Raw genomic sequence first — 17,290 nt, 5'->3', positions numbered from 1 at the left:
GACTTAGCTGACAACTTGGCTGACACTCTGGAGGTTGATCCTACTATGGTCACATACCTTAAAAAGTATGACAGGGACCCGAAAAAGGGTATTGATAGGGCATGGCGTTCCTGCCAGGATAAAATGTTGGATTTACTGGGTCCTCTTACTAAAATCTTGAACCTGGGGTTTCAGGCCAAGGAGTCCTCTAATCTGGTTGACCCTGACAAGTTGATTGAATGGTCCCAGAGGGCCATTTGTCAATTAGGAAATGCTAACTGTGCAATATCTTCTGAGCGGCGCCGCTCCATTCTTCTTAAATTGGATCCCAAGTTGGCGGAGCTATCCTCATCCGAATCCGGTCCCTTGGCTCAGCGTTTGTAGTTTGGCCAGCCTTTCCTGAAGGAGTTAACAAAGTTCGTGGCTACCTTTAGTGAGCTGGATAAGGCTCAAGCTTCTCTAAGAAGAGCCTTTCGGCCGGTTTTTGCTAGGGCCGGACGAAACAGGGGTCGATCGTTCGGCCGCAGCTCCAACCAGAATACCCAGCAGGGATTCCAGTCCCAAAGAGGTGGAGGTCAGGATTCCGGTTACAATAACAGAACCAACTTCTATCCCTCTCGCAAAGGGAGAGGACAATATAAGAAAGGTCGCTACAGCGGCAATCAAGGAGGACATCAGGATTCCAACACTTCAGGTGAGGTTGATCCCAGTTTCGGAAGTTGTCTTAGGGGGCAGGATTCAATTTTTTGTCCCAAATTGGCATCTGATCTCCAACGATGCATGGGTGTTGGAGACTGTTCAGGGTTACAAGATAGAGTTCTACCATCCTCAACGTCAGTTCCAACCTCCTACCCCTCTAGTTTTTCCCCATCAAGATCAAAAATTCATTTCAGAGGATATCAATTCCCTTCTGAAAAAAAGGGGCAATTCTTCCGACTACCCGCCACCCTCAGGGTTTCGTGAGCACGGTTTTTCTGGTTCAGAAAAAAGGGGGTGGGTCCCGGTTGGCACTCAATCTCAAGGAGTTCAACGAAGGGGTGGTTTATCGCCACTTCAAGATGGAAGGCATCCATCTTTTGCGGGATCTTCTTGGAGAAGGGGACAGGATGGTCTGTCTCGATCTCAAGGATGCGTTACTGTCAATGCCGATTTACGGTCCACATCGTCGGTTCCTGCAATTCCAATGGCAGGGGAATTGGTTTGAATACAAAGTTCTCCCGTTCGGCCTCTCATCGGCACCTTGGTGCTTCACGAAGCTTCTGAGGCCGGTAATGGAATCCTTGCGAGCCCGGGGAGTTTGTCTGATTATTTATCTGGACGACATTCTGATCATGGCAGATTGTCCTCAGAAGTTAATGACGCATTTAGAGTGGTCCATCACTCTCTTGCAGTCTCTGGGTTTTCTGGTGAATCCTCAAAAGTCAGTCTTCCTTCCTTCTCAGTTGATAGAATTTCTGGGTTTCCAGGTCGATTCCCTCTCTTGTCACCTTCTCTTGCCCAATCAGAAGATTTGTTCCATCAAGAAGGAGTTGAATTTGATTTTATCAAAAGAGAGTGTGTCGTTGAGGTCTATAGCACGGATTGTCGGACTGTTAGCTTCCTCGATTCAGGCTATTTTCCCGGGCCCCTCCATTACCGAGCGCTTCGACGTTTGAAGATCCGTCATCTCCAGAAAGGCCTTCGCTATTCAGATCTGGTTCCTCTTTCGGAGGAAGCAAGGTGGGAGATGCTATGGTGGTTGGAACACATGGAAGCATGGAAAAGGCGTGCCATGTTCGGAGCCTCCCCGGAGGTGGTGATAGAGTCCGATGCCAGCCTGTGGGGCTCGTTGCGGTGCGTTGTCGAAGGGAGGTCAGTGGTCTCAGGAGGAATTGTCTCTCCATATAAATTACCTGGAGCTGCTAGCGGGGTCTTTTGCGATCCGTTGTTTATCTCCACGCCAGACCAATTGTTGCATACTTCTCCGCATGGACAATGTTTCAGCTGTTTGGTATGTCAACAAGTTGGGCGGGACGAAGTCCAATATTTTAGCAGAAATCGCCATGGCTTTCTGGCACTTTTGTCTTCAGCGGAAGATCACAGTTATTGCCGAATATCTTCCCAGTCGCAACAATCTGATTGCGGACTGGAACTTGCATCATCTACGGGACTTCGGCGATTGGAGGCTTCACCCTCGCATGTTCCGCTCTCTGTCCCGTGTTTGGAGTCAATGTCAGATCAACCTGTTTGCATCTCGCCTCAACACTCAGCTTCCCCTGTTTTTCAGCTGGAGACCGGATCCAGAAGCCCTGGCCACCAATGTATTTCTGCAGACCTGGCCATCGCTCCTGTATTACGCTTTTCCTCGGTTTATGATGATCCCCAGGGTCCTGGCTCGCACACGGCATTATCAGTCAGAGCTGATTCTGATCCCTCCTCTGTGGAGGGCTCAAGCTTGGTTCCCAGTTCTCTTGGAAATGCGTTGTACAGAGCCGCTCCTTCTCCCCCAGCAGTGGAATCTCTTGTTGAACCCTCTTGGCAATCCACATCCCCTGATCGAGTTCGGCCACCTTCTCCTAGTTGCGTGGCGACTTTTGAGGAACCCTGGCAAGTCCCAGGCCTTTCACGAGACGCTGTCAGATTTATCAGCGAAGCTTGGTCTCCCAATACACACAAACGTTACGCAGGGTCTTATTTATTTATGTATTTATTTATTTATAAAATTTCTAGAGCGCACAAATACCTTTCGGTGTCTTGGCGCTAGAGTTCGTTAAGATTACAGGGAGCTCTTACAAAAACTTACTGGTTAAAAAGCCAAGTTTTTATGTGCTTACGAAATATAAGTAAGGAAGAACTAGATCTGATATTAAGGGGGAGCTGATTCCACAATTTAGAGGCAGCAACTGTGAAGCGTTTGTCACCCCATGTTGCTTTCCTCGTGCGTGGAATATCAAGTAGCTGAGATGCCGCAGAGCGTAAGGAACGATTGGGTTTGTGGAAAGTGATGGATTTTTTTAGGAAGTCCGGTCCGGTATTGTGCAATGTTTTATAAATAATGCACAAAGCCTTAAACTTTGTGCGGCTTCTGACAGGCAGCCAATGTAGTTGGCGAATAATGGGTGAGATGGACGAAAATTTGGGTGGGCCGGTTAGGATTCTTGCAGCAGCATTTTGCACTAGTTGTAATTTGTTCATGACTTGTTCCTGTGCATTTAGCCATAGTCCGTTGCAATAATCAATTTTTGAGAGGACTAGCGTAGACATTAGGGTTTTACCTGAGTTTGGAGGAAGAAACGGGAGAAGCTTCTTTACCATTCTCAAGGTATAAAAGGACGCTGAGACCACTGCGTTGGCATGGCTAAGGAAAGTAAGCCTATTATCGAATAGAACTCCGAGGTTCCTAACTTTAAGCACCGGGAGAGGTGGATCTCCCAGCTCTGCTAGCCACCAGACTGGTGACCAAGACGGGGTCAGGTTGCCAAAAAGCATGACCTCCGTCTTGTCGGAGTTTAGTTTTAAGCAGTTCTGGTCCATCCAGGTGCAAATCGCTCTCATTCCTTCCTGGAAATTAGCGGCCACTGCAGCTCCATTTCTGTGAATAGCCAGGACTAATTGAGTGTCATCGGCGTATGATGTTATTCCTATGCCGAATGACTTGATCACCCTCGCTAAGTCCGATACATAGATATTAAAAAGCGTCGGACTTAGCGAGGAGCCCTGAGGAACTCCACAAGGCAGAGTGAAATCAGGCGAATAGTAGCTACCCAATTTCACAGACTGTTCTCTGTCTGATAAAAAAGATGCCAGAAGAGTCTTAGCTTTGCCTTGGATGCCCATGGCATCGACACGGTCGATCTTGGAAATGATGGTGTGATTGGTGTGCTCAACGGGAGGTGGATCCCGCTTCAGCTGATGTCTCTCTGATCGTTAATTTTCTAGCTTCCATCGCCTCATCCGGTCTTGCTTATCGAACGGTTCATAACTTCCCATCTCAGCGGGTCATATCCATATTGATGGCAAGGTAAACATCCTTTGATTTCTAAGTTGCTTAAGAGTATTCGCCTAGTGAAACCGCCTTGTCCGAAATACGTGGCCCTGTGGGATGTTTCCATTGTTTTGCGATTCTTGGAGGCCCGGCCTTCCAATTCTTTTTTATCCCGCAAACAACTTTCAGCGAAACTGACTATGCGTTTATGCCTTGTTTCATGCAAATGCGTGTCTGATGTTCGTGCACTGGGCCTGACAGGTCGCAGTTTCACGCCTGAGGGTGTTACTTTTGCTATTTCCAGACGCACTAAATGTAATACGTCTTCTGTCACCTATCCTTCTTTTCCCAATAATCCCAAACTTTGCGTTGTTCAATGTGTAAAGGATTATGAGGTGAGTGCTGCTCCTTTTCGACAGGATATGCAAGGTCATTTGTTAATTGCTTTACAGAAGCCTTTTCGTCCTGTCACCTCAGCTACGTTGGCCCGTTGGGTCAGATGGCTCATGACTGAGGCTGGTATTGATGTCTCTATCTTTGGTGCACATTCTGCACGAGGGGCTATGGCTTCTAAAGCATTTTCAATGGGAGTGACTTTGATGGACATCATGAAGGCCGCTGATTGGTCATCTGATTCTGTGTTTAAAACCTTTTATTATAAACCAATTGCACATATTGCTTCTGTTGTGGTGGATCAGCTTTGAACAAGCATAATTGGAGCCTCCTGTCCTGACATAGAATTCAAAATTTGCGAACATATGTGACAAGAATTTTCAATTCTATTAAGGACAAGGAGGCGAGGATTATCCCACCCATGTTTCTGCATTTTACATGTGTTATCTTGTTATTGATTATTGCTAATTGCATATGGTATTTTGTTTATTACTGTTCCTTGTTTTACCCCCCCCCTTTATTGATCTTCTGTGCACAAGGAATGTGTATTTACAGCTCTATATCTCTTTTCAGGTTCTGACCCTAAATAGATGTTTATGTCCAGCCTGGTTCAGCCTGAACTGAAGACGGTTGTCTTCAGTTCCCAGTTGTCTATGGCTGCAACCATCCATTTCTTCCTCTCCACGGATTTCTGGTGCCGCTGGTTACTTCCTTTCTGATCTTCACATTGGACTGCCTGTTTTCATTTTGAACTGTTTTAGTCGCCAAAGAAAGAGGATTTGGTATTCTCTGGGTGATGTTTTATACTGGTGACTCTATGATCTGTCATGTGATACCATAGTGTTCATGGGTATTGTAGTTTTCTTTTTACATACTGTTTTCTAATTGGCTGCAGAGCATTTCTATTAAAAGAAATGAGAAAGCATAATCCTCGCCTCCTTGTCCTTAATAGAACTGAAAATTCTTGTCACGTATGTCCGCAAATTTTTTATTACTTTTGCACGCTCGAAAGATCTAGACTTGCACTTCTTTTGTTTATGTAATGGATACAATGTGGGAGTTCATTAACCCATCCAGGTATTTCAGAAGGCTTATAGGTAGTGATAACATCTAATTAAAAAATCTATAGTTTAATGAGAAAAATAGTACTATTAAAACAGTATTAAAATTTCAAGATTTTCGAACCCCATACATGTTAAGGTAGGCACCATGCACATAATCGTGGTTGTAAGGCACCAGGCTTTGTGCATATCATACAACTATGCACATACATTACGATGGGCATACTTTAAATGAGTGACCAGGGAATGTATGTGAATACTTCAAAAGTCAAAGTAAATGCTTATGAAATTCAGTGTAGCATACAAGCCCAACTCTACAGCTTAGTGGTTGGCCCAAGAGTTACTTGCTTGCACTGTGATGCCCGTCCATGGGTGTGGTAACCCCACTCCTCTTCTGGTACAAACCCGATGAAATGCAGTCCCTGCTGATTGTGATGGGGATCACGCAGCGTACACATTATCGGGATTGCTGAAAAGATACTAGGAGGTTGGAAGAAGGTGACAGCTGACACCTGGAACTACTGCCTGATGCATCAGGGGAGAGTTATGAAAGTAGCAAGCAGCGTGGTGAAATGCGTTATCGTCATTTAAAATAAGAATTGGCATCAACCAAGCCTTCTTAACAAATTATATTTAGGGTTACCCAAGATAATATTCTGAGGTTTTTCTTAGTCATCCAGCAATGGATCAGAGGAAGGCTTTGCCTTACGTGGTTGTTTAATTGTCACGGTTTACAGCTGGATTTAATGATTGGCAGAGTAATAAGAGAGGGGTGAGTTGGGGGGCATTATGAAAGCAGGGAGCAGTGTGGTAAAAAACGTTATCGTCATTTAAAATAAGCATTAGTATTAACCAAGTCCTTCTTAACAAATTATATTTAAGGTGACCCAAGACGATATCTGGAGGGTTTTCTTAATCATCCAGCAATGGGTCAGAGAAGGTTTTTACTTCAAGCTGATGTGTAGTTTCACGGTTTACCACTGGATTTAATTATTGGCTGAATAATAAGAGAGGGCTGAGTTGAAACTCCAATCAGGGCCATTACACCCCTGGTGCGTAATGAGTGTGGGTCATGCAGTAAAGCCTGCATGAAAGACAGCTAAGGGCTCATCCACAGGGCTACTAAGAGCTGACTTAGTATTACTTTCAGTGCAATGGCTAAGGAATACGCTCAAGCAACCGCAGGGTTCCCAAAGTACTTCGAAACACTTACTAAAGCAGAAAATACATGAAGGCTAATAAATCATGATGGCATGTACAGTGTTGTACATGAAACCTATGGGCAGAATACACGAAGGTGAAGGCACAGCTGTTGCGCCACTTGATTCCGGTTTGAGATGACTTAGAATTGAGCTGGTGGGCATTGGTTACAATGAACATATCTATAGGGACACTTATCGGGAAACGGTATGAGGAGTCCAATAGGCCTGGACATGGTGAGCATACAGGCTAGGAACTGATGGTCCCTTCGCATTACCATAATATGACATTGCATAACATGGGCATTCATAAGGGCAGGTTCAACCGGAAGGGCCCCTGGCGCTGTAGGATTTCAGCTGTATCCGCTATCGCAAGGATGCACATAAGCACAAGCATCTCAATACTATCAGGGTGGAGGGCTTGCAACATCGAGAATCAGCAGTCACCTGCCCTACGTAGGCAGGCACATACACTAGTTTACACGGGTAGGACTGATTGTCTTGGCCGATTATGTAGGTAGGGAATGCACAGGCACCATACACCGGAAGAAGGGAAGGGTGCCAGGGCACGTTTCAGGAGGCCACTGCAGCGTACACCACCAACTGTTCATAAACCTGAGGGTCTTGTGTCATCACTGGAAGATGGGGTACACCTTACCGTGGTAAGAATAGACATGTCCTGCTGAACAGGGCAGGGATGTGGGAACATATGTTTTTCAAGTAGCAGCGAAGGGAGGGCAGGACAGGGGGAGCTCCCTCCGATCGGTAAACCGTAGGTAGCGTGGCGGGAGGAACACAAGAAGGTAGAAAAAAGAGAGAATTAGTAAAAGGTAGATGGAAGGCTCACACAGTGTCCTTGGGATGCCTCACGGTAGGGGCACTGAGGGAGCCAAGGGCGGCGTACCGCCATAGAAAAAGTAGATGTGATGCTCCCGCAGGACTCTTGGGATGCCTCACAGCAGGGGTACCGAGGGAGCAAAATGGAAGGACTCAGCCTCAGGATAAATGGAGTAGTAGCTAAAGCAAGGTCCTTGGGATGCCACACGGCAGGGACCCCGGGGAGCAGGGAGGGCCCACGAAAGGGTCCAGGGCAAGCGGGACAGCACTTGCAGCCCGGGCAGGTCCTGACAGACACCCTCCAAGTCGGTAGCGAGTTGAAGCCTACACCCATGAATCGGAGGCCCAGACAAGTGGCCCCCTCCCTCCCCCGGAAATTGAGGAGGCTGGGTCCACACAAAAACAAAAAATGATTGCAAAGAAAATTAATTATGTTAGCATGGATATTAAGAGAGCTTTTGGATAACCATGATTTTGCAACGGTATAAACATCTTATGTTGAATAAACGGCGACCTTTTAAGGCACCAAAGCACGTTGTCAATGGTGTGATTTGAGGGTTATTATGGACGCAGTTTTAAAGCAAGGGAGCGGGGTACAACTTGCCTCCTGGAGGAGGTTGTAACCCGGGCCAGGGAAGACGAAGCCGGGCCCAGTGGGGGCCCGGGGCAAACAACATGTGGAGGCGGGAAGCCCCTCTCCGCCCATCTGCATAGCCCACTAGAGGGGGGGGGGCGATTAGGATTGGTCACCCCATGGCGAGCTCGGACCCCCCCAAACAGGGGGCGAGCTGAACAAAGCAAGAGAGGTTAAACAGGGGGCAACAGGCCCCAGTGAACACAAATCCTCCTGCGCAGTAGAGAGAAGAATCCCACCAACCCACACCAGAATTAGCGTGCGTCGCAGCCGCGAGGGTAGAGGTGAGGCGGAAGGAACACAAGAAAGGTAGAAAAAAGAGAGAGTTACTAAAACGTAGATGGAAGGCTCACATAGTGCCCTTGGGACGCCTCACCGCAGGGGCACTGAGGGAACCAATGGCGGCGTACCGCCATAGAAAAAGTAGATGTGATGCTCCCGCAGGACCTTTGGGACGCCTCACAGCGGTACAGAGGGAGCAAAATGGAAGGATTCAGCCTCAGGATGGATAGAGTAGTAACTACAGCAAGGTCCTTGGGATGTGTAGCATACACCAATAAAGCATGGAGAATAATAAACATGGAAAACATACTAACATGTACGACAGGATGCCACACAGCAGGGACCCCGGGGAGCAGGGAGGGTCCACGAAAGGTTGCAGGGCAAGCAGAACGGTACTTGCAGCCCGGGCAGGTCCTGACGGACACCCTCCAAGTCGGTAGGCCGTTGAAGCCTAGATCCGTGAATAGGAGGCCCAGAAAGGTGGCCCCTCCCTCCCCCGGAAATTGAAGCTGGGTCCACACAGCAACAAAAAATGATTGCATAAAAAATTTATTATATTAGCATGAATATTAAGAGAGCATTTGGATAACCATGATTTGGCAAAGGTATAAACATGTTATGTTGAATAAACTGCGACCTTTTAAGGCACCAAAGCACATTGTCAGTGGTGTGATATCAGGGTTATTATGGACGCAGTTTTAAAGCAGGGGGGGGAACAACTTGCCTCCTGGAGGGGGTTTTAAAAGTGACCCTTTTGCAGCACTTTTTTTTCTCCACACACATATTCTATGAATTCATAGATGGCTCAAAGGTTATGTGTTGTCATTCCTTGTGATGTCATCGTTATGCTAATAGTGGTTTGGAACCCGTAAATGTATCCCTCTTTTTGGTCAAGGAATGTTAGCAAGTATGCTTCTACAATAAAAAAAACGCTAGTTGCAGAGCTTGCATGCAAAACGTGGATATTTATGTAAAAACATTCTATTCTAGAGGAAACTTCTGAATAGCCAATCGCAAAGCGGTGCGTGAAGTCTGGCGACTCAATTGTCTTCTGAGAAAAGAAAGCAGTGTCATAACCCTAAACACGCAGACTGACTGCGCGAATGAAGCGCACGCTTGGCAGCCATCTTGTAGTTTTTTAAATACAATTTACAGCATTCGCGAGTTGTAACTAGCATAAATCAAAAAAGGACTTGAATGCACGCCGCTAGAAAAAAAAATGCTTTATAGCTAAGGATTACGAGTAGCCTAATTACTAGAATTCCTTATATGGTTTTAGGAGCTTTCACAAATATATTAGAAAGAAATATAAAAAGTACATCGGAGTTTTAAAAAGTTTAGAATGCCAGTGAGACAACTCTCCTTGGAAAGAACAGGACGCGCGACCATTGAAAAACATGGGTATCGGTTTCCAAGCGACATTTCTAATGTCAGAGTCCTACCTTTATGTCGATGGTTGTAGTGTCTAGCTTTGTTACTCAGCTTCGGCGACCTGACATATACTGTAGCAGACGACCATATGGAGGAGCGCTTAGGGGAAGTGACGTAACGGGACCCCTTCTGTCACGAGCCGGCGAAGACGCGTCACTAACAGACTAAAGTGAGAGCGAGAGGCGCGGGGAGCAGAAGAGCCGAGGTACACCGGGGCTGCCAGGAGGGACAATCCAGGGGGTGGCACACTCCCTGGCACAGAGAGGCGAAGGGCGGCGGAAGGAAAGAAACAGCACAGGCAAGAGAAAACAGTACCAGAGGAAGACAATCAGTCCTAGTCCATAGGAGAGACAGCCCAGAGAGAGGCACAATCAGAGGCATAGTACAGAAGCGACAAGGATGAACGTGGACGGGGTGGGCCAAGCCCCTGGCTTTCCCCACCAGCCTCAGAAGGAGATCGTGTACAACCAACTACTACCTTACGCCGGGTGTCTGGAGAGCGAGTCCCAGCAACTGCTGCACAACATCAAGGAGAACCTGGGCCGCGCTGTGCAGCTGCGGGAGCTGTGGCCGGGGGTACTTGTGTGGACCAGGAAGCTCAGCACGTGAGTATAGCCGTCCTCCTTCTCTGCCATCCTCTCCCCGCATAACTGCGAACGTACATCCTGTCTTCTGAGTTGGTACCCTGTCCTGAAGGTGTGGGGGTCCCTCACATGTTTGCCCATGGGTAGGGTGATCACTCAGATTTTGAAAACCAAAACCGTGGCATTTCGGAAAAATAGAAGGACCACAATTGTACATTATTCGAAGCGGCAAATGCAACGAGGTACTAAGGAAATACAATTAAACTTTTTTATCTCAGTATTTTACCTGCTCATTAAATTGCTAACTAGTGTTGCTTTGGAACACATACAAGATGCATCCCGATGTTTTAAAATGACCTCTGAAAACCGGAACAGGAGTTTAATTTACAGAAATCTGCCAGGACAGCAGGCCAAACACCGGGTATACCCTGACAAACCCGGGACGCCTGGTCGCTGTATCTCTATGTGACCGGGAGGGTTGCCTGAGCAGCAGCAGTGGTGCTGTCAATGTGAGTAGAGTGTACACATTGCTGATTCACTTCCCGCTGGCTGAATGCTGCTAGCTCCACTGAGGTTGAAGCTGTCCTGCCAAGTCATGGCAGGCCTCTTGGTGTCAGCGATGCTAGAGGGACCTTTCCAAACAGAAAGTAGTTTTAAAAACCCTGACTGAATTACTTTGTTGAAAGTTCGTAGTATTTATGTTTTTCATAATTTGGCATAATCAAAAGGCTGAGTTTTTATTTGTGCTTCTAAGTTACTTATGTCTAATTTTTCACCACTCAGAATAAAATCAAGAACTAACTCGCAGGTTTTTACAAGGGTGATTATTGTTTTTGTTTGGCTGTTTCTAGTTTCACTTTCTAATAACCTTACCCGACATGAGATAATGCTTTGTGGTCTTTGACAGCTGCCCCCTTTCATCAGCTGGAGGCAAGGGATTGTGGCCCTCTTAACAAAATGTGAGCAGATGCAAGATGGATTTGTTTTGTTATACTCGCAGTTTGCTTATTGATGTAAGGGACTTTCAACAAAGCCAGAGCCCAAATATAGAGTGAGCGTGCACTCCGAGGCAAGAGTTGTGTTCCCTCGTTTGTGAAATGTAGGCAGATTTCTTAATCTCCGTGCGCCCCAGTGATTTTATTTATCTGCCAAAGTAGGGAAGATTGGGAAATTGGTAAGTGAACGTTGGGTTTAAAATCGAAAATAAGGTCACCTTCCATACATATTGGGGCTCTCCAGTGGGCATCTTTATGTATTCCATCATCACTACGCAAAATGTTATTTTGCCCATGTCCTAACTTTGACAGCTGATCTCTTTGATGTTTATTTGATAATCAATTTTATTGATTTTTGAGAGAACTTACAAGAGAAAAAGAAAGTAATAGTGCAGCACAGTTCATCATTAGGCATTAGCCATGTATGGGCAGTGCCTATACACGCATAGTGATTACGAACCACATTTCATAAAAAATGTTTTCAAGAAGAGTGCACAGACATAGAGATCCCGTCAACCCAGTTGATGCAACCATTTGCCCCATAACCTTTCATGTTTCTTTGGGCATCCCCTGGCTTCAAACAGGGGCATCTCCTGGGCAGCACACCAATCCACTCCTCTGCGCCATGTAGTTATTCTCGGTGGATCAGGTTGTGACCATGATGCAGCGATGGCCACTATAGTGGCTTTCCCTAGGCATAGTTTATCTGCGCGGGACCCATCCAGGCCGTCCATAGCTCCCAGGATAAGGTGTAGAGGGTTATGGGGTACCTGCCAACCCAGGACATGTGTGAGTTCAGATTCTATTCCATCCCAGTATTCTGTGAATCGGGGACAGGACCAGATCAAAAGTCTGCTGGCTGTTGTCCGCAGCATGTACACTTTGGTGAAATGCACCGTCCTGCCCTTTAGAGGCGTCCGGGATGAGATGGCGGTGTGCAGATAATATAGTTGGATTAGGCGGAGTCTAGCTGAAGTGGTAGCCAATCGTCTTCCTCCAAGAGGCCCAGCAATCCCTCCTATCTGTGTCGGAGTGGGTCAAGTGTTGTAGGGCCATTATTAGTAAGGGTGCGGTATATTCGTGATACCCCCCCCCCCCATCCCCCTTCCCCAGTGATCTCTCTGATGATATACAACTTTTTGTCAGTTTGTAGATTTTAGAACCCCTCTGTGACTGACTTAATATTCATCTGTAAAGTAAAGATTTATATTGCATAGCAAATGGACTACTCTGCATCTCTGCTTTTCTACAGGTTCTATCTTGTAATCTAAGGTTTCCTGTTGCTTCAGGTTCGTTCCGTTTGAATTTAGCATTACACATTGCTGTTGGTTAAACTGACGGTCATTTTTCTGGATTATATATACGGACAGGAGTCGTCTCTAAGCTACAATATTAGGCCAGATTTTTATATCCTTTGATATTTATGTTAGCCATTTACTATACATTTACTTGTCTTCCTTCAATGGTTCTGCAGGAATGCTGCTGACCTCAGTTTCTTATGGGAGAATCTCATGGGGACATGTCTGCCTTCATGGTGATCCTAGGATGTGAAGGGTGGAGATTATAATTTTGCTAGTCTATAAAGTGGGAAGTTGTTTGCCAGTCTCATTTACTGGAAGAGAAACCTGCCAAAGAAGTCCCACTGATGCTTCATTTCCTGTTCCATGTGAAAAATGTTAACCCACGAGCATCATGAGTTAGAACTACCTATGTATTCTTTCCCTTGGAAAACAGATGTGCTTTGAGGTGTTTTTTAGCCATGATCCTTGACTGTCACTTCGTAATTTTCATACTTTTTTTTTTAGACATTTATGTAAGAAATGTGTATACAAATATTCACTCTAGATTATTGACCTGCAAATGTATGACAAGTTGATCATTGTTTGAGAATTGTCAAGTATTTTTGTCCTTGCTACTGATGTGTGCTTATCCTAATCTTGAAACATTAATTCTAGCATCTTGTTCAGCCTTTTGGGAGATAATCAGTCAATTGCCAGTCTCATCTGCCTTTTATGTCTCTTATGTTTTACTTCATATAAACGTTGGACTGACCACTGTCTTGTTATCTATATAGACAACTGGTTCTGTTTTCATATCAATTTCTTTCTAATTAGTGTAATTCTCTGACACAAACAGGGTCGACCCAAACATAGCTACACCTGTGCAAACCATTTGGTGAGTTTTAACGAGGTAGAATGTACAAAACCCAACCCAGTTCAATTGTAACAAACATGTGGAGTCTGTTTGGCATGTGGCCAGATTGATAGTGTTTGAAAGTCATTGCAGTTTATTGCTACTTGGAGGCCAAATTGAAAATAATTTTCTGAATGAATGAAAAATGTAGAGCACTGCTCTATAGATTGAATTGCCTCAAAATACTGCCTGTTTAAATATAGTTGAATGTCAGTCGATTTAGAAAAGAAAGTCCAACAAATGTCCAAGTTTGTGGGGGCGCACCCCCACGTACTAAAGCACCATCACAAATTGAAATGAATAGGCATCTTAGTTCATTGGCCTTTCCAAAGGCCTCCGGTGGTGTATCAGTTTGCAGTTGTGGAATTTCTTTCATACCCACTGTGCTGCAGGCATGTAAATGCTTGCACAGTAATATAACAATTGTAGTGCCCCTTTCAGTGTTCTGTATATTTGCTTAATTTATAAAAACCTTAAGGTACACTTTTGTTTTTAATTTAAATGTAGGTTTTTAGGGACAATCGGGTCATTTTTGTGTTGTTACTTTTGGTCCAACAAGTGATGTGTTCCTACTTTCTTTCCATACCAACACTGCATCACCTTTTTTAATTTTTTTATAACGCATTGCATTACCCTTTGCGGTTATGGTTATTTTCTGTATCTATCACTGAGATACTTTGTTTTGATTGTGAACATATATTGGTAGTAAAAAGGTGCGCCTATCATTTTAGCATTTTTTTTTTTAGATCCTGGAAATCCAGCTGAATTGACATTGACAACTGGCCGGAAGCATGTGCTGCTATGTGACACCTCTTGAAATGTAAATTCACAGATATCAAAAATTATCCCAATATTCTAAATTGGAGTACTCTAGAGACGGGGGTTTGATTTACTCCATTCAGGCTACTGGACTGTGATATTGCTCTATGCTTGGTACTGCTATGTAATTCACTATTTTAAACCTTGACAAAGTGATATGTAAATGTATGAACATATTTTTATGCTGCACAGTCATTGCTAGATGGCAACAGAGACTGTGAACAGCAGCCATTATGCCAGATCTATTATTGTTTGTGATAGTTCATAAGGACCACATTGTACATAGGTTCATGATTTGTGGTCAGGTAGGGCTTTTTGAAGAACTGCATCTTTATTTGGTTTCTGAATTGTGGGAAGATAAAAGCCATTCCGATGGAGTCGTTGTTCAGATCTTTAGTGTAAAAACAGAGAAGGCATACATTCTGATTTTTTTTTCTTACATTTCATCACTTCCATACGATAGCCTGTTATTGTGTTGGCACTACCTACAAGAGACTGCAATTTTCTTTGCTCGTGATTCTTACTCTGATGGTCATTAAAATGATGCAGGAGTGGAGGGGGACCATATGTAATTCCCTTTGAGGTTGGGCTATGAGGTCGAACTTATTTATGACTTAGAAATATGCTGATATGTGTCGTGCTTCAGGGACTGCATAGTATTATCCAGGAGACTTTAAGTGTTTTTATAACTGAACTCAGCAGTGCCATATTGTCATATCTCTGAGAAAGGATGTGACTCTGAAAGTAATTTCTAGGCTCTGCTCTCCGAACAGAAAGAGCATGATTACATCAGTCATAAACTGCCACTTTGTTGTTTGTATTATTTGAAAGAATGAGGATAACCAGGCCTGCTAAATTTTGGTGGTAATTTCCTCAGCTAGGGATTATGATAGTTTTGAAGACAATGCAGGATTGGAAGAGCAGCAGGTGTAATTGCTTTAAGGTTGTGCTGAGCTTGAACTTTTTTAAGCCTTTGAAACGTGCTACAACTTATTGAACAACCCTCAGGGCTTCCAGAGTGTTTTCCAGGAAGATGTTATATAGGACGTTACTTCCATCTAGGTGAAAGAAGACCAGGACCTGTACCATTATCCCGAAGTCAGGTTTGAGTAGGTTGGGTTTCACCTTTTTCAAGAGCGGAAGCTAGTATGTTAGCTCGGTTTTCTTAGCAGTGTGTTGTTTGAATGTGAGATCTGTGTTGAGGCCGAATCCGAGAGACTTTATGTTAGGTGTCAGCTAGAAGACCTAGCCCTCCAGAATGAAATCAGATAGTCCAGCCCTGAATTTGTGGTTGCCTGGTTCTCTTGGTAATGAGGAGAAATTAGGTTTAATTTGGGTTGAGTGTTAAGTAGGAGCTTGATGTCTACTTCTTGATTAGATTAAAAGTAACTCTGAGCAGTTGTGTATCGCAAATCAAGTATATTATATTTTCAGGTAGAGTTGTTTAATCTGCGTCATTGTTGATCTTGATCCATCATGTCTGGGGAGTCTGTTGTAATGACTGAAGATTATGCAGGATTAGCTGAATCCTTTGGAGAACTTTGAGGGTGAGAGGAAGTTTCTTAGACCTGGAGTTTCCAATCAGAATGAGTTGATTGTGGTTTGTGATTTAAGAGATGAACCATTGTAGGACTATGCTGGAAAAGTCCATATCTATATACAGGGTGGGGATTAGTGCTTGGTCATTATTATATTGCTGGCTGTAGGAAGATTGAGCAGGCATCAGGAGACTGGGGTTGTTGCTGCCATTGATGTGGAATGTGTTTTTGAGTATTTGAAGGATGGACAATTGTTTGGTTTGGTGGAGACTGCCATTTAGATGATTTTACAGATGAATTGTGGCTGGGTGATTGGGAGAGGTCAGTCAGTCAGAAACAACGTTATTCGGTCTAGCTAGACTATTAAAGTAATACATCCTTGCAGAATAATGTAAACCGCAATAAGACCGCACAACAAGCAGATTACAATCAAAAGACAATAAAAGCCAATAAATATAGATTATCATAAAAATGTGAAAGACTCATACAGATACAAACAGGTAATAAAAGTTCTTCAATTACTACATAATCAGCGTTGCCCTCCGCTTTATAGCACATTGAATGAAAGTGGCAGTTAAAAAGTAAATTTTCACCGAAGGAAGAGTCTGTAAATAATTAAAAACGACTTGGCAATATTGAATGTTCGCTTCTTTTAAAAAAGGTAACAAGTAGCGTTTTCTCAGCTATGTATACAATTTAGATTAAAAACATAGTGAGTTGTGCTTTGTGCTGGTTGATCGTCGCAGGGACAAGCAGATAGGCTATGGAAATAGGAGCCCTGACGAAGAAAGGCAGCAGAAAGTGCATAGTCTGAGTCTGACTAACCAAAATCTGTAGTGCTGGTTACACACCCACGTTAGGTAAAGTTCAATATCAGTGTTTACACAATGCGCCTATACGCCTGGATATTGGGCATTAGGGAAGGTGACTGGTGAGATTGACTGCTTTCAGAGTCGTTTTTTCTCGCAGGCGGAGGATCTGTCCTTTTTTCAGGTTATCTGTGAAGGTTGTTTGCCTGAAGAAGGTGTGGGCTACTATGATAATGTATAGATTATTTCAACCATAAGAATGTGCTCCTTGAATGCTGTAGAGGCACAAGGGTATTCCAGTTGTGGACATAATGGGTATAAGAGAACACTGTGGGTGGATCACAGTCGAAGATTTTTGTGATTGAGCACTCTCTATAATATAGAACATAGCAGGTATTAGGTACCATTGCCAAACATGAGTTGAATAGTTTATTTTATGTTGGTGATCATGCAGCAATCCAAGGGTTTTATCAGCTATTGAAGATACAGAACTATCTGTTGCTTTTTGCCTTTGGCTGGCTTGTGTGTTACTGAGAACAAACTAAAAAGGCAGTGATTGCTGTAAACACTGG

General features: G+C 44.3%; 1 protein-coding gene across 2 annotated transcripts in view; it reads left to right on the top strand.

The window, feature by feature from the left end:
* The first annotated feature begins 9,781 nt into the window (after positions 1-9,781).
* Positions 9,782-17,290, top strand: part of PSME4 (proteasome activator subunit 4) — a 2,155,241-nt gene continuing 2,147,732 nt past the window's right edge. Inside the window, exon 1 of one of the 2 annotated variants that reach the window (XM_086927646.1) lies at positions 9,782-10,385. In XM_086927646.1, the coding sequence (XP_086783772.1) occupies positions 10,180-10,385 (206 nt within the window). In that variant the 5' untranslated portion in view covers positions 9,782-10,179. The remainder of the gene's footprint in view (positions 10,386-17,290) is intronic. The other variant, XM_086927645.1, reaches the window with a different exon arrangement.

The sequence above is a fragment of the Lissotriton vulgaris genome, chromosome 6 (genome assembly GCF_964263255.1).
Source record: "Lissotriton vulgaris chromosome 6, aLisVul1.2, whole genome shotgun sequence".
Classification (NCBI taxonomy): Eukaryota; Metazoa; Chordata; class Amphibia; order Caudata; family Salamandridae; genus Lissotriton; species Lissotriton vulgaris.
Note: the sequence above shows the minus strand (reverse complement) of the source record. Positions and strands in the feature narration are given on the sequence as shown.